This window comes from Pristiophorus japonicus, chromosome 30, assembly GCF_044704955.1.
Source record: "Pristiophorus japonicus isolate sPriJap1 chromosome 30, sPriJap1.hap1, whole genome shotgun sequence".
In the NCBI taxonomy this organism is placed as follows: domain Eukaryota; kingdom Metazoa; phylum Chordata; class Chondrichthyes; family Pristiophoridae; genus Pristiophorus; species Pristiophorus japonicus.
Window position 1 is genome coordinate 3,956,751 of NC_092006.1, and position 22,085 is coordinate 3,978,835.

Below are 22,085 nucleotides of genomic sequence, written 5' to 3' on the forward strand. Positions count from 1 at the left end.
AGCCCAGTTGATCCAGTCTTTCTTGATAGGTCAGTCCCGCCATCCCGGGAATCAGTCTGGTGAATCTTCGCTGCACTCCCTCAATAGCAAGAATGTCCTTCCTCAAGTTAGGAGACCAAAACTGTACACAATACTCCAGGTGTGGCCTCACCAAGGCCCTGTACAACTGTAGCAACACCTCCCTGCCCCTGTACTCAAATCCTCTCGCTATGAAGGCCAACATGCCATTTGCTTTCTTAACCGCCTGCTGTACCTGCATGCCAACCTTCAATGACTGATGTACCATGACACCCAGGTCTCGTTGCACCTTCCCTTTTCCTAATCTGTCACCATTCAGATAATAGTCTGTCTCTCTGTTTTTACCACCAAAGTGGATAACTTCACATTTATCCACATTATACTTCATCTGCCATGCATTTGCCCACTCACCTAACCTATCCGAGTCGCTCTGCAGCCCCATAGCATCCTCCTCGCAGCTCACACTGCCACCCAACTTAGTGTCATCCGCAAATCTCTGAGTGAAGAAGTTTCTCCTCATCTCGGTCCCAAATGGCTTACCCCTTATCCTTCGACTGTGACCCCCTAGTTCTGGGTTTCCCCAACATCGGGAACAGACGGAGAGGTTTAAGCAGGGAGTTCCAGAGCTTGGGGCCCAGGCAGCTGAAGGCACGGGCAATAAATGCAGGTCTTGCCCAGCGATGCCCACATCCCAAGAATGAATTATACAAAAGCAGGAACACAGAAGGCAGCATTACTGCACGAAGCAGGAACATGGTGGGCAATTACTGCCCCTGGCTATGATCAGGTGATGCCTGGCCTGTGCTGGGTGGGGGGGGTCTCACCAAATCACCGTGGCCAGGCTCCCGGGGGGGGGGTCCATTGCTTCATTACCTGCTTTAAGAATTGCTGGTTGGTGACCTTGAAGTTTTTGAGCCAAGTCGAGGCCTCCAAGAGCTGGTCAAAGCGAGCCTGGTTATAGGACGACTGCATCAGTTCCTTGCAGTGCTTAACCCACAAGTAAGCTGCGATTGAAAGAGAGAGAGAGAGTCAGGCATTTCAAGAGCGCCTTTAACAACCTCAAGACGTCCCAAAATGCTTCACAGCCAATGAAACATATTTTTTAATAATCAGTGATGTCCCTGTCATTCACAGTCACAAAAGCCCCAGTGGCAATTCCATTCTAATCCCTCATGGTCGCACAACTTCACCCGTACTGTCCCACACATCGAATTGTACCTGGATGTGGGGCTTATCATCTCAGAGAAATCACCCAGAGGTGGATAGGACTTGCTGCAATTCTCTTACGGTCTCCCCCAACCCAGCCAATCCCCTCTCACCATCTCCCCCAACCCAAACAACCCCCTCTCACCATCTCCCTCAACCCAGCCAATTCCCTCTCACCATCTCCCTCAACCCAACCAATCCCCTCTCACCGTCTCCCCCAACCCAGCCAATTCCCTCTCACCATCTCCCTCAACCCAACCAATCCCCTCTCACCGTCTCACTCAACTCAGCCAATCCCCTCTCACCATCTCCCTCAACCCAACCAATCCCCTCTCACCGTCTCACTCAACCCAGCCAATCCCCTCTCACCATCTCCTTCAACCCAACCAATTCCCTCTCACCATCTCCCTCAACCCAACCAATCCCCTCTCACCATCTCCTTCAACCCAACCAATCCCCTCTCACCGTCTCCCCCAACCCAACCAATCCCCTCTCACCATCTCCCTCAACCCAACCAATCCCCTCTCACTATCTTCCCTCACCCAACCTATCCCCTCTCACCATCTCCCTCATACCAACCAACCCCCTCTCACCATCTCCCCCAACCCAGCCAATTCCCTCTCACCATCTCCCTCAACCCAACCAATCCCCTCTCACCGTCTCCTTCAACCCAACCAATCTCCTTTCACCATCTCCCTCAACCCAACCTATCCCCTCTCACCATCTCCCTCATACCAACCAATCCCCTCTCACCATCTCCCTCAACCCAACCAATCCCCTCTCACCATCTTCCCCAACCCAACCTATCCCCTCTCACCATCTCCCTCATGCCAACCAATCCCCTCTCACCATCTCCCTCAACCCAGCCAAACTCCTCTCACCATCTCCCTCATACCAACCAATCCCCTCTCACCATCTCCCTCAACCCAGCCAATCCCCTCTCACCATCTCCCTCATACCAACCAATCCCCTCTCACCATCTTTCAACCCAGCCAATCCCCTCTCACCATCTCCCTCATCCCAACCAATCCCCTCTCACCATCTCCCTCAACCCAACCAATCCCCTCTCACCATCTCCCTCAACCCAGCCAATCCCCTCTCACCGTCTCCCTCAACCCAGCCAATCCCCTCTCACCACCTCCCTCAACCCAACCAATCCCCTCTCACCGTCTCCCTCAACCCAACCAATCCCCTCTCACTGTCTCCCTCAACCCAACCAATCCCCTCTCACCATCTCCCCCAACCGAACCTATCCCCTCTCACCATCTCCCTCAACCCAACCAATCCCCTCTCACCATCTCCCTCAACCCAACCAATCCCCTCTCACCATCTCCCTCAACCCAGCCAATCCCCTCTCACCGTCTCCCTCAACTCAACCAATCCCCTCTCATCGTCTCCCCAAACCCAGCCAATCCCCTCGCACCATCTCCCTCAACCCAACCAATCCCCTCTCACCGTCTCCCCCAACCCAGCCAATCCCTTCTCACCAGCTCCCCAAACCCAGCCAATCCCCTCTCACCATCTCCTCCAACCAATCGTCTCTCACCATTTCCCCCAACCCAACCAATCCCCTATCACCATCTCCCCCAATCCAACCAATTCCCTCTCATCATCTCCCCCAACCCAACCAATCCCCTCTCACCGTCTCCCTCAACCCATCCAATCCCCTCTCACCGTCTCTCTCAACCCAACCAATCCCCTCTCACCATGTCCCCCAACCCAACCAATCCCCTCTCACTGTCTCCCTCAACCCAACCAATTCCCTCTCACCATCTCCCTCAACCCAGCCAATCCCCTCTCACCGTCTCCCTCAACCCAGCCAATCCCCTCTCACCACCTCCCTCAACCCAACCAATCCCCTCTCACCGTCTCCCTCAACCCAACCAATCCCCTCTCACCATCTCCCTCAACCCAGCCAATCCCCTCTCACCGTCTCCCTCAACCCAGCCAATCCCCTCTCACCACCTCCCTCAACCCAACCAATCCCCTCTCACCGTCTCCCTCAACCCAACCAATCCCCTCTCACTGTCTCCCTCAACCCAACCAATCCCCTCTCACCATCTCCCCCAACCGAACCTATCCCCTCTCACCATCTCCCTCAACCCAACCAATCCCCTCTCACCATCTCCCTCAACCCAACCAATCCCCTCTCACCATCTCCCTCAACCCAGCCAATCCCCTCTCACCGTCTCCCTCAACTCAACCAATCCCCTCTCATCGTCTCCCCAAACCCAGCCAATCCCCTCGCACCATCTCCCTCAACCCAACCAATCCCCTCTCACCGTCTCCCCCAACCCAGCCAATCCCTTCTCACCAGCTCCCCAAACCCAGCCAATCCCCTCTCACCATCTCCTCCAACCAATCGTCTCTCACCATTTCCCCCAACCCAACCAATCCCCTATCACCATCTCCCCCAATCCAACCAATTCCCTCTCATCATCTCCCCCAACCCAACCAATCCCCTCTCACCGTCTCCCTCAACCCATCCAATCCCCTCTCACCGTCTCTCTCAACCCAACCAATCCCCTCTCACCATGTCCCCCAACCCAACCAATCCCCTCTCACTGTCTCCCTCAACCCAACCAATTCCCTCTCACCATCTCCCTCAACCCAGCCAATCCCCTCTCACCGTCTCCCTCAACTCAACCAATCCCCTCTCACCGTCTCCCTCAACCCAACCAATCCCCTCTCACCATCTCCCCAACCCAACCAATCCCCTCTCACCATCTCCCCCAATCCAACCAATCCCCTCTCATCATCTCCCCCAACCAATCCCCTCTCACCGTCTCCCTCAACCCAGCCAATCCCCTCTCACCGTCTCCCTCAACCCAACCAATCCCCTCTCATCATCTCCCCCAACCCAACCAATCCCCTCTCACCGTCTCCCTCACCCCAACCAATCCCCTCTCACCGTCTCCCTCAACCCAGCCAATCTCCTCTCACCGTCTCCCCCAACCCAGCCAATCCCTTCTCACCAGCTCCCCAAACCCAGCCAATCCCCTCTCACCATCTCCTCCAACCAATCGTCTCTCACCATTTCCCCCAACCCAACCAATCCCCTATCACCATCTCCCCCAATCCAATTCCCTCTCATCATCTCCCCCAACCCAACCAATCCCCTCTCACCGTCTCCCTCAACCCATCCAATCCCCTCTCACCGTCTCTCTCAACCCAACCAATCCCCTCTCACCATGTCCCCCAACCCAACCAATCCCCTCTCACTGTCTCCCTCAACTCAACCAATCCCCTCTCACCGTCTCCCTCAACCCAACCAATCCCCTCTCACCATCTCCCCAACCCAACCAATCCCCTCTCACCATCTCCCCCAATCCAACCAATCCCCTCTCATCATCTCCCCCAACCAATTCCCTCTCACCGTCTCCCTCAACCCAGCCAATCCCCTCTCACCGTCTCCCTCACCCCAACCAATCCCCTCTCACCGTCTCCCTCAACCCAGCCAATCCCCTCTCACCATCTCCCTCAACCCAACCAATCCCCTCTCACCCTCTCCCCAACCCAACCAATCCCCTCTCACCATCTCCCTCAACCCAACCAATCCCCTCTCACCATCTCCCCCAACCCAGCTTTGCACTAAATCCCTCAATCTCTTGTCTAATCAGAAACCCATCCAATGGTCCCTTGAGTTGAGACACAGTGGAGACCACCCGAGCCTCACCATCGGGGACATGCAGGATTAACCAGTTCTGCTTGGCGCAGTGATGGATCGCGTTGCACAGGGTGAGCGTTTTCCCGCATCCCTTCTCACCATCTGGAGCCACAACCTGTCAAGGAAAGAAACCGGGCCAAACGGTTCACAGTGATGGGGCTGGCTCACCGGGGGCGGGCTCGGGGTGGGATGGGGAAACGGGGGACTGGCTCAGTGTGTGTGTGGGCCGGGGTGGGGGGGGGCGGGCTGGCTCACCGGCTCACCGCAAGCGGACTAGTGGGACTGATGGGTGTAACGCGCTGCCTTCTGTCGCGCACTCCAGTTCCTGGAGCTGGCTGCGATCGTCACACAGCGGTTGGAGAGTGGACTGACTGGACGGGCAATGTTTAGCGATCTACTGAGGTGCCAAGTGCAGGCTATGCGATTCCCCACGGGGAGTGAAGGGGGGGGGGGCGGGGAATTGAAGGTGAATCAGTGCAGCCGCTCCCACCATTGGCCTGGGAACAGGTCCCTGGACAGCCCTGGTAACCAGAGACTTCAGTTCTACAGCTCACCAGCAGAGAGCGCCAACACTTGGACAGATATACTAACAGCCAACTGGAACATGGGTCCAGCGACAAACCCTTTCGCTCCTCGTGTGACACATCACAGCATCAACCACATTGGAAATTCACTGACACTGAAAGACTTGCATTTATACAGCGCCTTTCACAACCACCGTATGTCTCAAAGCGCTTTACGGTCCCTGAAGTACTTTTGGAGGGCAGTCACTGTTGTAATGTGGGAAACGCAGCCACCAATTTGCGCACAGCAAGCTCCCACATACAGCAATGTGATAATGACCCAGATCATCTGTTTTTTTAATGTTGAGGGATAAATATTAGCCAGAACACCGGGGAGAGCTCCCCCTGCTCTTCTTCAAAATAGCGGCCGTGGGATCTTATACATCCACCCGAGAGGGTAGACGGGGCCTCGCTTTAACGTCTCATCCGAAGGACGGCATCTCCGACAGTGCGGCGCTCCCTCAGTACTGCCCCTCCGACAGTGCGGCGCTCCCTCAGTACTGCCCCTCCGACAGTGCGGCACTCCCTCAGTACCGCCCCTCCGACAGTGCGGGGCTCCCTCAGTACTGCCCCTCCGACAGTGCGGGGCTCCCTCAATACTGCCCCTCCGACAGTGCGGCGCTCCCTCAGTATCGCCCCTCCGACAGTGCGGGGCTCCCTCAGTACCGCCCCTCCGACAGTGTGGTGCTCCCTCAGCACCGCCACTCCGACAGTGCGGCGCTCCCTCAGCACCGCCCCTCCGACAGTGCGGCGCTCCCTCAGTACCGCCCCTCCGACAGTGCGGCGCTCCCTCAGCACCGCCCCTCCGACAGTGCGGGGCTCCCTCAGCACCGCCCCTCCGACACTCCCTCAGCACCGCCCCTCCGACAGTGCGGCGCTCCCTCAGCACTGCCCCTCCGACAGTGCGGCGCTCCCTCAGTACTGCCCCTCCGACAGTGCGGCGCTCCCTCAGTACTGCCCCTCTGACAGTGCGGCGCTCCCTCAGTACGGCCCCTCCGACAGTGCGGTGCTCCCTCAGCACCGCCCCTCCGACAGTGCGGCGCTCCCTCAGCACCGCCCCTCCGACAGTGCGGCGCTCCCTCAGCACCGCCCCTCCGACAGTGCGGCGCTCCCTCAGCACCGCCCCTCCGACAGTGCGGCGCTCCCTCAGCACCGCCACTCCGACAGTGCGGCGCTCCCTCAGCACCGCCCCTCCGACAGTGCGGCGCTCCCTCAGCACTGCACTGGGAGTGTCAGCCTGGATTAGTGTGCTCAAGTCCCTGGAGTGGGACTTGAATCCACGACCTACTGACTCAGAGGCGAGCTCACCACCCGCAGACCATTCTCGTCCGGTGGTTCCCGCGGCGCTGACCCTACTGCCGGACAAGCTCCGGCTCAAATGTCGGTTCCGCGCCTGGGACTTGCGCGGTGAGAGCCGGCGTGGTATTCGACGGTGGCAATCTGCTCCACCCTCACCTGCGCGCTCTCCGTAGCATGGGGGCGAGTGTCACGGAGGTCAGGAAACAGAACCCCTGGTACCGTCTCGAGTCTGTGCAGTCGGTGTCGTATTCCAGCGAGCCACCAGCCTGTGATATGAGCGGCTTTAGCGGTTACACTTCTAAACGGAAGGTGCCTCTCTATCCTAATCACTTCCTCCATCTCCACATTGCCAGAGCCGCGAGTTTAGAATCTTTAAAGGCTGCGTTGTTTTAACGAAAAGGATACAGACGACGTATCGAATGGCCGGGTGTGAATAATTAGCGGCTTTTAAATAACTAACCAGCTCCAGCGCTGGTGGTCGGACCATGATGCACGCCTCGTTGAACGTCTTAATCTGAAACACAAAGAGACAGGTCAACTGGATATCAGACACCAGCAGCGCAGGCCTGAAGCGCAAGATGGAACAACAACTTGTACTTATGTAGCGCCTTTGACGTCCCAAGGCGCGTCACGGGAGCATTACGCGATAAAAGTCTAACACCGAGCCGCACAAGCAGAAATTAGCGCAGGCGACCAGAAGTTTAGAAACCGAGAAATTTACAGCGCAGGAGGAGGCCATTCCGCGCCGGCCGACAAAGAGCCCCACGGCCCTCGGTCAGCAGCCCTGAAGGTTACATATAAACCTACGGACAATGAAAAATGACGGAAAGGCAGAGAGCACCCGGCCCAACCAGTCTGTCCCACACAACTGCGACACCCCTTACACCGAAACATTTTACACTCCACCCCGACCAGAGCCATGGGATCTCCTGGGAGAGGCAAAAACCAGATTAAAAACCCAGGCCAATATAGGGAAGGAAAAAAAAAAAAGAGGTAGGTTTTAAGGAGCATCTTGAAGGAGGAAAGAGAGGTAAGATTTAGGGAGGGAATTCCAGAGCTTGGGGCCCAGGCAACAGATGGTTGAGCAATTATAACCAGGGATGCTCAGGAGGGCAGAATTAGAGGAGCGCAGACATCTGGAGTATTGTGTACAGTTTTGGTCTCCTAACTTGAGGAAGGACATTCTTGCTATTGAGGGAGTGCAGCGAAGGTTCACCAGACTGATTCCCGGGATGGCGGGACTGACATATCGCGAAAGACTGGATCAACTGGGCTTGTATTCACTGGAGTTCAGAAGAATGAGAGGGGACCTCATAGAAACGTTTAAAATTCAGACGGGTTCAGACAGGTTGGATGCAGGAAGAATGTTCCCGATGTTGGGGAAGTCCAGAACCAGGGGTCACAGTCTAAGGATAAGGGGCAAGCCATTTAGGACCGAGATGAGGAAAAACTTCTTCACCCAGAGAGTGGTGAACCTGTGGAATTCTCTACCACAGAAAGTTGTTGAGGCCAATTCATTAAATATATTCAAAAAGGAGTTAGTACTAGGGGGATCAAGGGGAATGGCGAGAAAGCAGGAATGGGGTACTGAAGTTGCAAGTTCAGCCATGAACTCATTGAATGGTGGTGCAGGCTCGAAGGGCCGAATGGCCTACTCCTGCACCTATTTTCGATGTTTCTATCTCGGGAAGTCTCGCAGACATCGAGACAATTTAGAACCATTACCCAGCCAATCCTCACCTTCCATCCCCCACCCCGCCTTTCAGTCTTTCCTTCGCCAGACAGTCCAAGCCTATATATGGGTCTTGATTTCAACACAGGGAGAATGCAGGGAGCAGGGGCAAAAAAAGGGTGCTAGCTCTTAAAGTGGGCAATAAATACCGGCCTTGCCAATGACACCCACATCCCAGGAACCAACACATTTCTTCATAAAGAGTTTAAGGATAGGATGCTGGGAGAAACAAGAAAGGAACTTCGATAGGAACTTGGCCATGGTGACACAGATACAAGAGAGAAAGGAGCGTGAAAGTAGGATCGAGAGCACGCAAAAGTGAGAGAGAGAGAGAGAGAGAGAGGAGGAGGGGGAGGGGGAGGGGGAGGGAGAGGGGGAGGGAGAGGGGGAGGGGGAGGGGGAGGGGATGAGGGAGAGGGAGAGGGAGAGGGAGAGGGAGAGGGAGAGTGGGAGAGAGAAACTTCAAAGGAGTGAGAGTGAAAGAAGTAGAAAGAGAGACTTGCATTTCTATAGCGCCTTTATCAACCACCGGACATCCCAAAACGCTTTACAGCCAATGAAGTACTTTTGGAGTGTGGTCACTGTTTTAATCTAGGAAACTCGGCAGTCAATTTGTGCACAGCAAGCTCCCACACACAGCAATAACGACCCAGATCATCTGTTTTAGTGATGTTGATTAAGGGATAAATATTGGCCCCAGGACACTGAGATGAATTACCCTGCTCTTCTTCGAAATAGTGGCCGTGGGATCTTTTATGTTCACCAGAGGGGGCAGACGAGGCCTCGGTTTAATGACCCGTCTGAAAGACAGCACCTCCGATAGTGCAGCGTTCCCTCAGTACCGCCCCTCCAACAGTGAGACGCTCCCTCAGTACTGCCCCTCCGACAGTGCGGCACTCCCTCAGTACTGCCCCAACAATAGTGTGGCACTCCCTCACTGCTGCTCCTCCGACAGTGCGGCGCTCCCTCAGCACTGCCCCTCCGACAGTGCGGCGCTCCCTCAGCACTGCCCCTCCGACAGCGCGGCGCTCCCTCAGCACCGCCCCTCCGACAGTGCGGCGCTCCCTCAGTACCGCCCCTCCGACAGTGCGGCGCTCCCTCAGTACAGCCCCTCCGACAGTGCGGCGCTCCCTCAGTACTGCCCCTCCGACAGTGCGGCGCTCCCTCAGCACTGCCCCTCCGACAGTGCGACGCTCCCTCAGCACCGCCCCTCCGACAGCGCGGCGCTCCCTCAGCACTGCCCCTCCGACAGTGCGGCACTCCCTCAGTACCGCCCCTCCGACAGTGCGGCGCTCCCTCAGTACCGCCCCTCCGACAGCGCGGCGCTCCCTCAGCACTGCACTGAGTGTCAGCCTGGATTTATGTGCTGCAACCCCGAGGAGCGGGACTCGAACCCACGACCTTCTGACTGAGAGGCGGGTGTGCCACGTGTTACAAGAGCTCAGAAAGGGAAACGAGGAAGCAGGGGCGGCTGGAACGGGTTGGCCAATAGACACACCTTTCCCTGCACCCAAGAAGGAGTGAGAGAGGCCCCCGCCGCAGCCCCACAGGAGCAGTAACCCAGCGTGGCTGCGACGTGGGGAAGGGATTTCCCCGCGGACACCCGGTGAATGAGCACCTACCTGTTGCTGGAAACGACGAGTCAGGCCATGAGGGAAGATGGTTTTCAGATCCCCGGGAGCGATGGTGTAGAGCAGCCCCTGGTGCTGCTCACTGTGCAGTCCCTGTACAGAAAAACACAGCAGACCCGCGTCAGTGTCACAGCGCGCTCAGATACCGCCTCCACAGCACCACAACAGGGCAGATGAGCAGGAGACTGGGAAGGCTCAGGAAGAGGTGTTTTTGGAGGGAGAGGGGGAAGAGACCGTGCACACTTCTGGGGAGAAGAACCACAACGTGTATTTATAGAAACATAGAAAATAGGTGCAGGAGCAGGCCATTCGGCCCTTCGAGCCTGCACCACCATTCAATATGATCATGGCTGATCATTCACCTCAGTACCCCTTTCCTGCTTTCTCTCCATACCCCTTGATCCCTTTAGCCGCAAGGGCCACATCTAACTCCCTTTTGAATATATCTAACGAACTGGCCTCAACAACGTTCTGTGGTAGAGAATTCCACAGGTTCACAATTCTCTGAGTGAAGAAGTTTCTCCTCATCTCGGTCCTAAATGGCTTACCCCTTATCCTTAGACTGTGACCCCTGGTTCTGGACTTCCCCAACATCGGGAACATTCTTCCTGCATCCAACCTGTCCAATTCCGTCAGAATTTTATATGTTTCTCATTCTTCTAAATTCCAGTGAATATAAGCCTAGTCGATCCAGTCTTTCTTCATATGTCAGCCCAGCCATCCGGGAATCAGTCTGGTGAACCTTCGCTGCACTCTCTCAATAGCAAGAATGTCCTTCCTCAGATTAGGAGACCAAAACTGAACACAATATTCCAGGTGAGGCCTCACCAAGGCCCTGTACAACTGCAGTAAGACCTCGCTGCTCCTATACTCAAATCCTCTCACTATATAGTGCCTTTAACGTAGTGAAATGCCCCAAAGCGCTTCTTCACCGGTGTGTTTTAAGACAAAACAAATAAATTTGACACCGAGCCACATAAGGAGAAATTACGGCCGATGAAGAGGTCGGTTTTAAGGAGCGTCTTAAAGGAGGAGAGAGAGGCGGAGAGGTTTAGGGAGGGAGTTCCAGAGCTTGGGGCCCAGGCAGCTGAAGGAACGGCCACCGATGGTGGAGCGATTATAATCATGCATGCACAAGAGAGCAGAGTTAGAGGAGCGCAGAGATCTCATGGTGGGATTTGTGAGGCTGGAGGAGGTTACAGAGATAGGGAGGGGTGTAGGGGCTGGAGGAGGTTACAGAGATAGGGAGGGGTGTAGGGCTGGAGGAGATTACAGAGATAGGGAGGGGTGTAGGGGCTGGAGGAGGTTACAGAGATAGGGAGGGGTGTAGGGCTGGAGGAGATTACAGAGATAGGGAGGGGTGTAGGGGCTGGAGGAGGTTACAGAGATAGGGAGGGGTGTAGGGGCTGGAGGAGGTTACAGAGATAGGGAGGGGTGTAGGGGCTGGAGGAGGTTACAGAGATAGGGAGGGGTGTAAAGCTGGAGGAGATTACAGAGATAGGGAGGGGGCGAGTGCCATGTAGGGATTTGAACACGAGGATCAAAATTTTGAAATCGAGGCATTGTTTAACTGGAAGACGATGTAGGTCAGTGAGCACAGGGGGTGATGGGTGAGTAGGACTGGGTGCGAGTTAGGACACGGGGTCAGCGAGCACAGGGGGTGATGGGTGAGCGGGACTGGGTGTGAGTTAGGACACGGGGTCAGTGAGCACAGGGAGTGATGGGTGAGTGGGACTCGGTGCGAGTTAGGACACGGGGTCAGTGAGCACAGGGGGTGATGGGTGAGTGGGACTGGGTGTGAGTTAGGACACGGGGCACAGGGGGTAATGGGTGAGTGGGACTGGGTGTGAGTTAGGACACGGGGGCAGTGAGCACAGGGGGTGATGGGTGAGTGGGACTCGGTGTGAGTTAGGACACGGGGCAGTGAGCACAGGGGGTGATGGGTGAGCGGGACTGGGTGCGAGTTAGGACACGGGGTCAGCGAGCACAGGGGGTGATGGGTGAGCGGGACTCGGTGCAAGTTAGGACACGGGGTCAGCGAGCACAGGGGGTGATGGGTGAGCGGGACTCGGTGCGAGTTAGGACACGGGGTCAGCGAGCACAGGGGGTGATGGGTGAGTGGGACTCAGTGTGAGTTAGGACACGGGGGCAGTGAGCACAGGGGGTGATGGGTGAGTGGGACTCGGTGCGAGTTAGGACACGGGGTCAGCGAGCACAGGGGGTGATGGGTGAGCGGGACTCGGTGCGAGTTAGGACACAGGGTCAGCGAGCACAGTGGGTGATGGGTGAGCGGGACTCGGTGCGAGTTAGGACACGGGGGCAGTGAGCACAGGGGGTGATAGGTGAGCGGGACTCGGTGCGAGTTAGGACACGGGGTCAGCGAGCACAGGGGGTGATGGGTGAGCGGGACTCGGTGCGAGTTAGGACACGGGGGCAGCGAGCACAGGGGGTGATGGGTGAGCGGCACTCGGTGCGGGTTAGGACACGGGGTCAGCGAGCACAGGGGGTGATGGGTGAGCGGGACTCGGTGCGGGTTAGGACACGGGGTCAGCGAGCACAGGGGGTGATGGGTGAGTGGGACTCGCTGCGAGTTAGGACACGAGGAGCAGCGAGCACAGGGGGTGATGTGTGAGCGGGTCTTGGTGTGAGTTAGGACACGGGTCAGCGAGCACAGGGGGTGATGGGTGAGTGGGACTCGGTGCGGGTTAGGACACGGGGTCAGCGAGCACAGGGGGTGATGGGTGAGTGGGACTCGCTGCGAGTTAGGACACGAGGAGCAGCGAGCACAGGGGGTGATGGGTGAGCGGGACTCGGTGCGAGTTAGGACACGGGGACAGCGAGCACAGGGGGTGATGGGTGAGCGGGACTCGGTGCGAGTTAGGACACGGGGACAGCGAGCACAGGGGGTGATGGGTGAGCAGGACTCGGTGCGAGTTAGGACACGGGGCAGCGAGCACAGGGGGTGATGAGTGAGCGGGACTCGCTGCGAGTTAGGACACGGGGACAGCGAGCACAGGGGGCGATGGGTGAGTGGGACTCGCTGCGAGTTAGGACACGGGGACAGCTGAATATGGGGTGTAGCGAGTTTAGACAGCGACTGTCAACCATGGAGCCCTGATGGCCCACGTTGACCCCGACCTCAATCGTCACCCCACACACTTGCTGCACGATTCCACGGATGAGTAGAGGGAAAGCAAGCTCGTTAACCCCCCCCCACCTTCTGACCCTGGTTCAATTTTAGGTATTCGAGAAACCACAGAGTATTGAGCCTGGCAGCTGCCGGCGTGGATTGGTTCTGTTCATGCCGGGCACTGCACGCACCCACCCAGTCTCAGCAAATATACCGATCGAACATTGCTCAGGGAACGTGCAGGGAACACAGCGAGGAACTGAGGGAACTAGATAAAATGTTCACTGTTTAGGAACAATCCTACGCGAGCAGTGCTCGTTTAACAGGAAGAGAGGGCATATGACAATTTGGAAGTTTACTTGTCATAGAATCATAGAAATTTACAGCAGGGAAGGAAGCCATTCGGCCCATCGTGTCCGCGCCGGCCGACCAGGAGCCACCCAGCCTAATCCCACTTTCCCGCTCTCGGTCCGTAGCCCTGTAGGTTACAGCACTTCAGGCGCACATCCAGGTACTTTTTAAATGTGGTGAGGGTTTCTGCCTCTACCACCCTTTCAGGCCGTGAGTTCCACCCCAGACCCCCACCACCCTCTGGGTGAAGACATTTCTCCTCAAATCCCCTCTAAACCTCCCCCCAATTACTTTCAATCTGTGCCCCCTGGTTGTTGACCCCCTCTGCCAAGGGAAACAGGTCCGACCTATCCACTCTATCCAGGCCCCTCATCATTTTATACACCTCAATCAGGTCTCCCCTCAGCCTCCTCGGTTCCAAAGAAAACAGCCCAGCCTATCCAATCTTTCCTCATCGCTAAAATTCTCCAGTCCAGGCAACATCCTGGTAAATCTCCTCTGTACCCTCTCTAGTGCAACATCCTGGTAAATCTCCTCTGTACCCTCTCTAGTGCAACATCCTGGTAAATCTCCTCTGTACCCTCTCTAGTGCAACATCCTGGTAAATCTCCTCTGTACCCTCTCTAGTGCAACATCCTGGTAAATCTCCTCTGTACCCTCTCTAGTGCAACATCCTGGTAAATCTCCTCTGTACCCTCTCTAGTGCAACATCCTGGTAAATCTCCTTTGTACCCTCTCTAGTGCAACATCCTGGTAAATCTCCTCTGTACCCTCTCTAGTGCAACATCCTGGTAAATCTCCTCTGTACCCTCTCCAGTGCAACATCCTGGTAAATCTCCTCTGTACCCTCTCCAGTGCAACATCCTGGTAAATCTCCTCTGTACCCTCTCTAGTGCAACATCCTGGTAAATCTCCTCTGTACCCTCTCCAGTGCAACATCCTGGTAAATCCCCTCTGTACCCTCTCCAGTGCAACATCCTGGTAAATCTCCTCCGTACCCTCTCCAGTGCAACATTCTGGTAAATCTCCTCTGTACCCTCTCTAGTGCAACATTCTGGTAAATCTCCTCTGCACCCTCTCCAGTGCAACATCCTGGTAAATCCCCTCTGTACCCTCTCCAGTGCAACATCCTGGTAAATCTCCTCTGTACCCTCTCCAGTGCAACATTCTGGTAAATCTCCTCTGTACCCTCTCTAGTGCAACATTCTGGTAAATCTCCTCTGTACCCTCTCTAGTGCAACATCCTAGTAAATCTCCTCTGCACCCTTTCTAGTGCAACATCCTGGTAAATCTCCTCTGTACCCTCTCTAGTACAACATCCTAGTAAATCTCCTCTGCACCCTCTCTAGTGCAACATCCTGGTAAATCTCCTCTGTACCCTCTCCAGTGCAACATCCTGGTAAATCTCCTCTGTGTCCTCTCCAGTGCAACATCCTGGTAAATCTCCTCTGTACCCTCTCCAGTGCAACATCCTGGTAAATCTCCTCTGTACCCTCTCCAGTGCAACATCCTGGTAAATCTCCTCTGTACCCTCTCCAGTGCAACATCCTGGTAAATCTCCTCTGCACCCTCTCCAGTGCAATCCAATCTTTCCTGTAACGTGGTGACCAGAACTGCACGCAGTACTCCAGCTGTGGCCTAACCGGTGTTTTATACAGTTCAAGCGTAACCTTCCTGCGAGTAAACCTCCCCTCTAATGCTAACACATCCCTCCTGTAATGTGTTGCTGAAAGATGACTGAGGGGGGTGAAGCACGCCACTTACGGGATCCACCTCGCTGGTCCTGAAAACAGTCGCGGATCGCCCGGTTGCTGTGACGGCCTCCGGTGCGGCACAGGACTCCCACACGCCGGGGCTGCGGTGAAAGCGACGGCCATGGCTGGCCTAGAGAACATCGGAGCAAAGAAGAGCGTTAATAACCAAGGGTCCCTCGAAGCCGGGCTGCAGTGGGAGAGGCCCCGCTCACCGGGTGCACGGAAATTTAAAGGCATAGCGCACTACAACAGGCCACGCAGAACAAAGTGCAGCTCACAGGAAACGCTGTTAACAAATCTCCTTGCTCCTCAGCCGTGGCTCAGTGGGCAGCACACGCACCTCTGAGACAGAAGGTTGTGGATTCGAGTCCCACTCCAGGAACTTGAGCAGAATAATATCGAGGCTGACACTCCCAGTGCAGTACTGAGGGAGCGCCGCACTGTCGGAGGGGCAGTACTGAGGGAGCGCCGCACTGTCGGAGGGGCAGTACTGAGGGAGTGCCGCACTGTCGGAGGGGCGGTACTGAGGGAGCGCCGCACTGTCGGAGAGGCAGTACTGAGGGAGCACCGCACTGTCGGAGGGGCAGTACTGAGGGAGCGCCGCACTGTCGGAGGGGCAGTACTGAGGGAGCGCCGCACTGTCGGAGGGGCGGTGCTGAGGGAGCGCCGCACTGTCGGAGGGGCGGTACAGAGGGAGTGCGGCACAGAGGGAGTGCGGCATTGTCGGAGGGGCGGTACTGAGGGAGTGCCCGCACTGTCGGAGGGGCGGTACAGAGGGAGTGCGGCACTGTCAGAGGGGCGGTACTGAGGGAGCGCCGCACTGTCGGAGGGGCAGTACTGAGGGAGTGCCGCACTGTCGGAGGGGCAGTACTGAGGGAGCGCCGCACTGTCGGAGGGGCAGTACTGAGGGAGCGCCGCACTGTCGGAGGGGCAGTACTGAGGGAGTGACGCACAGCAAGCTCCCGCAAACAGCAATGTGATAATGACCGATATTGGCTGTTCCTTTGCCTTGCATGTTTTTCGTTAGAGGTTTGTAGAAGGGCCGAGGTTGAACACTTCTTCAGAAAGTCTGACAACATTTCAAAACGTGCACTAACTTAGCAGCAAGAAAAATCTCGTCTTCCTCTCCCCAAGGTACGGGGCAGCTTCAGCGCTGATCGACCTCAGTCTACAGGTGATTTTTTAAAATGATAAATAGAGTGGTACTCCGGAGAATTTCAAAATTACGCTGCAGCATTCCTGGACATCAGCTTTCAGGGAGAACAATGCAGTCGAGACCCCAGCAGGGGGCACCCTGCCCCAGTAATAAATCACAGCCACCCACTCTCGCCGACACAGATTCGAAGTTTTAACCTGCCGCACACAAATATCTGGAGACAAGAGGAGCAGAAATGCACAATGACCGTGCGGAGAATGAGAAGGGGCTGAGCTCAGGCAGGGTGCTGGGGCTGGGCGGAGAGAGGAGGAACAGAGAGATCCTGCTCCTTACGACTATTCGGTGCCACTACAGCACGTGGCAGCTGGGCTCAGCTGTGGATGTCCCGAAGCAAGTGCTGTATTTATATAGCGCCTTTAACGTAGTGAAACATCCGAAGGCGCTTCACAGTATGAGGAGATTAAAAAGTCTGAACCACACAAGAAGGAACTAGGGCAGATGACCAAAAGCTTGGTCAAGGAGGTGGGTTTTAAGGAGCGTCTTAAAAGGGGGAGAGAGAGGGAGAGAGGTTTAGGCAGGGAGTTCCAGAGCTTGGGGCCCAGAAGGCACGGCCAACATAAGAACACCAGAAATAGGAGCAGGAGTAGGCCATGCGGCCCCTCGAGCCTGCTCCGCCATTTAACACGATCATGGCTGATCTGATCATGGATTCAGATCCACTTCCCTGCCCGCTTCCCAGCGGTTGAGTGATTATGAGGGATTGAGGGATGCTCAAGAGGATAGAATTAGAGGAATGCAGACATCTTGGGGGGGGGGGGGGGGGGGGGGCACTGGAGGAGATTACAGAGATAGGGAGGGGCGAGGGCCATGGAGGGATTTGTAAACAAGGATGAGAATTTTGAAACCGAGGCGTTGCTTAACCGGGAGCCAATGTAGGTCAGCGAGCACAGGGGGTGATGGGTGAGCGGGACTCGGTGCGAGTTAAGACACGGGACACAGGGGGTGATGGGTGAGCGGGACTCGGTGTCAGTTCAGACACGGGGCCGCGAGCACAGGGGGTGATGGGTGAGCGGGACTCGGTGCGAGTTAGGGCATGGGGTAGCGAGCACAGGGGGTGATGGGTGAGCGGGACTCGGTGTGAGTTAGGACACGGGGCAGCGAGCACAGAGGGTGATGGGTGAGTGGGACTGGGTGCGAGTTAGGGCATGGGGTAGCGAGCACAGGGGGTGATGGGTGAGCGGGACTCGGTGTGAGTTAGGACACGGGGTCAGCGAGCACATGGGGTGATGGGTGAGTGGGACTCGGTGCGAGTTAGGGCATGGGGCAGCGAGCACAGAGGGTGATGGGTCAGTGGGACTCGGTGTGAGTTAGGACACGGGGTCAGCGAGCACAGGGGGTGATGGGTGAGTGGGACTGGGTGTCAGTTCAGACACAGGGTAGTGAGCACAGGGGGTGATGGGTGAGTGGGACTGGGTGCTAGGTAGGACACGGGGCAGCAGGAGAGAGGTTTGGGGAGTTGACCTGAAGCACCTCAGAGGAGCCAGGTTTTGAAGAAGCTCTTGAAGGGAGGGCTAGATGGCAGCAGACTGGAGATGATTAGGGAAAAGCAATCTGGAGCCTAGACATTTTGTTTTAGTGATGTTGGTTGAAGGATAAATATTGGCCCCAGGACACCGGGGAGAACTTCCCTGCTCTTCTTCGGAATAGTGGCCCCGGGATCTTTTACGTTCATCTGAGGGGGCAGACGGGGCCTCGGTTTTAACGACTCATCTGAAAGTCGGTACCTCCGACAGTGCGGCGCTCCCTCAGTACTGCCCCTCCGACAGTGCGGCGCTCCCTCAGTACCGCCCCTCCGACATTGCAGCACTCCCTCAGTACCGCCCCTCCGACAGTGCGGCGCTCCCTCAGTACCGCCCCTCCGACATTGCAGCACTCCCTCAGTAACGCCCCTCCGACAGTGCAGCACTCCCTCAGTACCGCCCCTCCGACAGTGCGGCGCTCCCTCAGTACTGCCCCCTCCGACAGTGCGGCGCTCCCTCAGTACTGCCCCCTCCGACAGTGCGGCACTCCCTCAGTACTGCCCCTCCGACAGTGCGGCGCTCCCTCAGTACCACCCCTCCGACAGTGCGGTGCTCCCTCGGCACCGCCCCTCCGACAGTGCGGCGCTCCCTCAGTACTGCCCCTCCGACATTGCAGCACTCCCTCAGTACCGCCCCTCCGACATTGCAGCACTCCCTCAGTACTGCCCCTCCGACAGTGCAGCGCTCCCTCAGTACTGCCCCTCCGACAGTGCGGCGCTCCCTCAGTACCGCCCCTCCGACAGTGCAGCGCTCCCTCAGTACTGCACTGGAGTGTCAGCCTAGAATTATGTGCTAACCAGAGAGTGGTGAGAATGTGGAACTCACCGCCACAGGGAGTGGCAGAGGCGAATAGCAGATACATTTAAGGGGAAGCTGGATAAACACGAGGGAGAAAGGAATAGAAGGATATGGTGATGGGGGGAGATGAAGAGGGGTGGGAGGGGGCTGGTGTGGAGCATAAACCCTGGCACGGATCTGTTGGGCCGAATGGCCTGTGTCTGTGCTGTACATTCGCTGTAACTTCAAACTCCCCGCAGGACTCACCAGTCGGCCAAGCTTGGCAACCATCCGCAGAGACGGCAGCAACATTCCTGTGAAGAAAAGGAGGAGTGAATTTAATCAACTTCGGCTCTTGTCAGTCTCAATACACCCAGGGATAATCCGGGACTTCTTTGCTATGCATCCCATGCAGCCCTGTGTAAAACTTAAATCCCTCTTCTCTTTAATCCCCATAAATCGCAACCTGCAGGTAGGAGCATAGGAACAGGAGGAGGCCCATTCAGCCCCTCGAGTCTGTTACACAGGAACAGGAGGCGGCCCATTCAGCCCCTCGAGTCTGTTACACAGGAACAGGAGGAGGCCCATTCAGCCCCTCGAGTCTGTTACACAGGAACAGGAGGCGGCCCAATCAGCCCCTCGAGCCTGTTACACAGGAACAGGAGGAGGCCCATTCAGCCCCTCGAGTCTGTTACACAGGAACAGGAGGTGGCCCATTCAGCCCCTCGAGCCTGTTACACAGGAACAGGAGGCGGCCCATTCAGCCCCTCGGGCCTGTTACACAGGAACAGGAGGAGGCCCATTCAGCCCCTCGAGCCTGTTACACAGGAACAGGAGGAGGCCCATTCAGCCCCTCGAGCCTGTTACCCAGGAACAGGAGGAGGCCCATTCAGCCCTTGAGCCTGTTACATTAGGAACAGGAGGAGGCCCATTCAGCCCCTCGTGCCTGTTACCCAGTAACAGGAGGAGGCCCATTCAGCCCCTCGAGCCTGTTACACAGGAACAGGAGGAGGCCCATTCAGCCCCTCGAGCCTGTTACACAGGAACAGGAGGAGGCCCATTCAGCCCCTCGAGCCTGTTACACAGGAACAGGAGGAGGCCCTTTCAGCCCTTGAGCCTGCTCCGCCGTTCAGTGAGATCACGGCTGATCTGCGACCTAACTCCATCATCCACCCGCCTTTGGCCCATATCCCTTAATACAAAAATCTATCAATCTCAGATTTAAAATGAACAATTAATCTTGGTGTGTAGAAGGGTTTCCTAATTTCACTCCTGAAAGGCCTTGCTCTCATGTTTAGACTGTTCCCCCTGGTCCTGGACTCCCCAACCAGTGGACATAGTTTCTCTCGATCTACCCTATCTGTTCCCCTTAATATCCTGAAAACTTTTGGATCAGATAACCCCCTAACCTTCAGATACCAGCAGATCTCGGTCTCTTGATTCATGCTTTATCCACTGATAAGGAAATACTGAAACACAACCCTTTCAACCATGGGAAAATCTCACTGAGGAGCAAAGACTCATGCAACTACCAAAGGCATGCATTGGAGCCAACATCGTTGGCTTAAAAAGCTTTGGTTTTTCACAAGCTCTTCATTTATCAAGTTTATCAAGACACTGGAGTGTGTAGAACTAGGGGGGAGTGGGGGGCACAGTCTCAGGATAAGGGGTTGGCCATTTACGACTGAGAGGAGGAGTAATGTCTACACATAAGACTAACTGTTTAGTGCTTATTCACATTTTACTTCAATTACTGAAGTTAAAAAATTACAGGAGTCTCTTTCTTGTTTGACTTTAATGTCCCCTGCTAAGATTGTAGCAATCTCTCCTTGATTGAATGCCCAAGGGACATTTGAACCTACTAAAGGGCATTTTTCTCCAGAGGGTGGTGAATCTTTGGAACTCTCTGCCTCATAGAGGGCTGTGGAGGCTCAGTCTCGGAGTATATTCAAGGCTGAGATAGATTTTTTGACTCTCGGCAATCAACGGATATGGAGATCCGGGCGGGAAAGTGGAGTTGAGGTAGAAATCAGCCATGATCTTATTGAACAGTGGAGCAGGCACGAGGGGCTGAATGGCCGACTCCTGCTCCTATTTCTTATGTTCTTATTGAAACAAGTCATTTTTTTAAAAAAAACATCTTGTGTCGAGCAACTATCTGTCACATTGCAGATACCAGTTATAGATGCAAAACAATTTTCCATCTTTTAAAAAAAAAAAGCCAGTCACACGACCGTGAAGTTCCTGATCAGATCCTGGAGCACATTATTAAGCAGTGCCCTCGGAGAAATTCACAAACAGCCGACAAGATATCCACGCTGTTACACTGGAAGCTTTGGCCTGAATATCCAACTTGGATATTAACGTTTGATTTGATTTGCTACTGTCCCACGACATATGATTAACTTTGAATGTAAAACTTTTAAGCAATTTACTGAACTCTAATGGGGCGGAAAAATAAGACTTGCATTTATATAGCGCCTGTCACAACCTCAGGATGTCCCAAAGCGCTCCATGGCCAATTTGTGCACAGCAAGCTCCCATAAACAGCAATGTGATAATGACCAAATAATCCATGATCATATTGAATGGTGGTGCAGGCTCGAAGGGCCGAATGGCCTGCTCCTGCACCTATTTTCTATGTTTCTATGTTTTAGTGATGTTGGTCGAGGGATAAATATTGGCCCCCAGGACACTGGGAGAACGCCCTAGCTTTTCACCAAAGGAGTGCCGTGGGATCTTTTACGTCCAACTGAGAGTACACCGACAGTGTAGCGTACCACATTTTGTGGTGTATGTCAATGATTTAGACTTGAATGTAGGGGGTATGATTAAGTAGTTTGCAGATGATACAAAAATTGGCCGAGTTGGCGATAATGACAAAGAAAGCCGTAGACTATAGGAAGATATTAATGAACTGGTCAGGCGGGCAGAAAAGTGGCAAATGGAATTCAACCTAGAGAAGTGTGAGGTAATGCATTTGGGGAGAGCTAACAAGGCAAGGGAATACACATTAAATGGTAGGACACTGAGAAGTGTAGAGGAACAGAGGGACCTTGGAGTGCAGGTCCACAGATCCCTGAAGGTAGCAGGCCAGGTAGATAAGGCAGTTAAGAAGGCATACGGAATACTTGCCTTTATTAGCCGAGGCATGGAATACAAGAGCAGGGAGGGGGTTATGCTTGAACTGTATAAAACACTGGTTAGGCCACAGCTGGAGT

The 22,085-nt window shown here is 55.3% G+C and overlaps 1 protein-coding gene across 1 annotated transcript in view; it reads right to left on the minus strand.

The window, feature by feature from the left end:
- Nucleotides 1–22,085, minus strand: part of dap3 (death associated protein 3) — a 46,226-nt gene that overhangs the window by 12,140 nt on the left and 12,001 nt on the right. Inside the window, exons 2-7 of the mRNA XM_070868724.1 lie at nt 19,132–19,178; nt 15,362–15,481; nt 10,108–10,209; nt 7,159–7,267; nt 4,901–4,993; nt 892–1,022 (exon numbers count right to left, since the gene is read on the minus strand). Coding sequence (XP_070724825.1) covers nt 892–1,022; nt 4,901–4,993; nt 7,159–7,267; nt 10,108–10,209; nt 15,362–15,481; nt 19,132–19,176 — 600 coding nt within the window. The 5' untranslated portion in view covers nt 19,177–19,178. The remainder of the gene's footprint in view (nt 1–891; nt 1,023–4,900; nt 4,994–7,158; nt 7,268–10,107; nt 10,210–15,361; nt 15,482–19,131; nt 19,179–22,085) is intronic.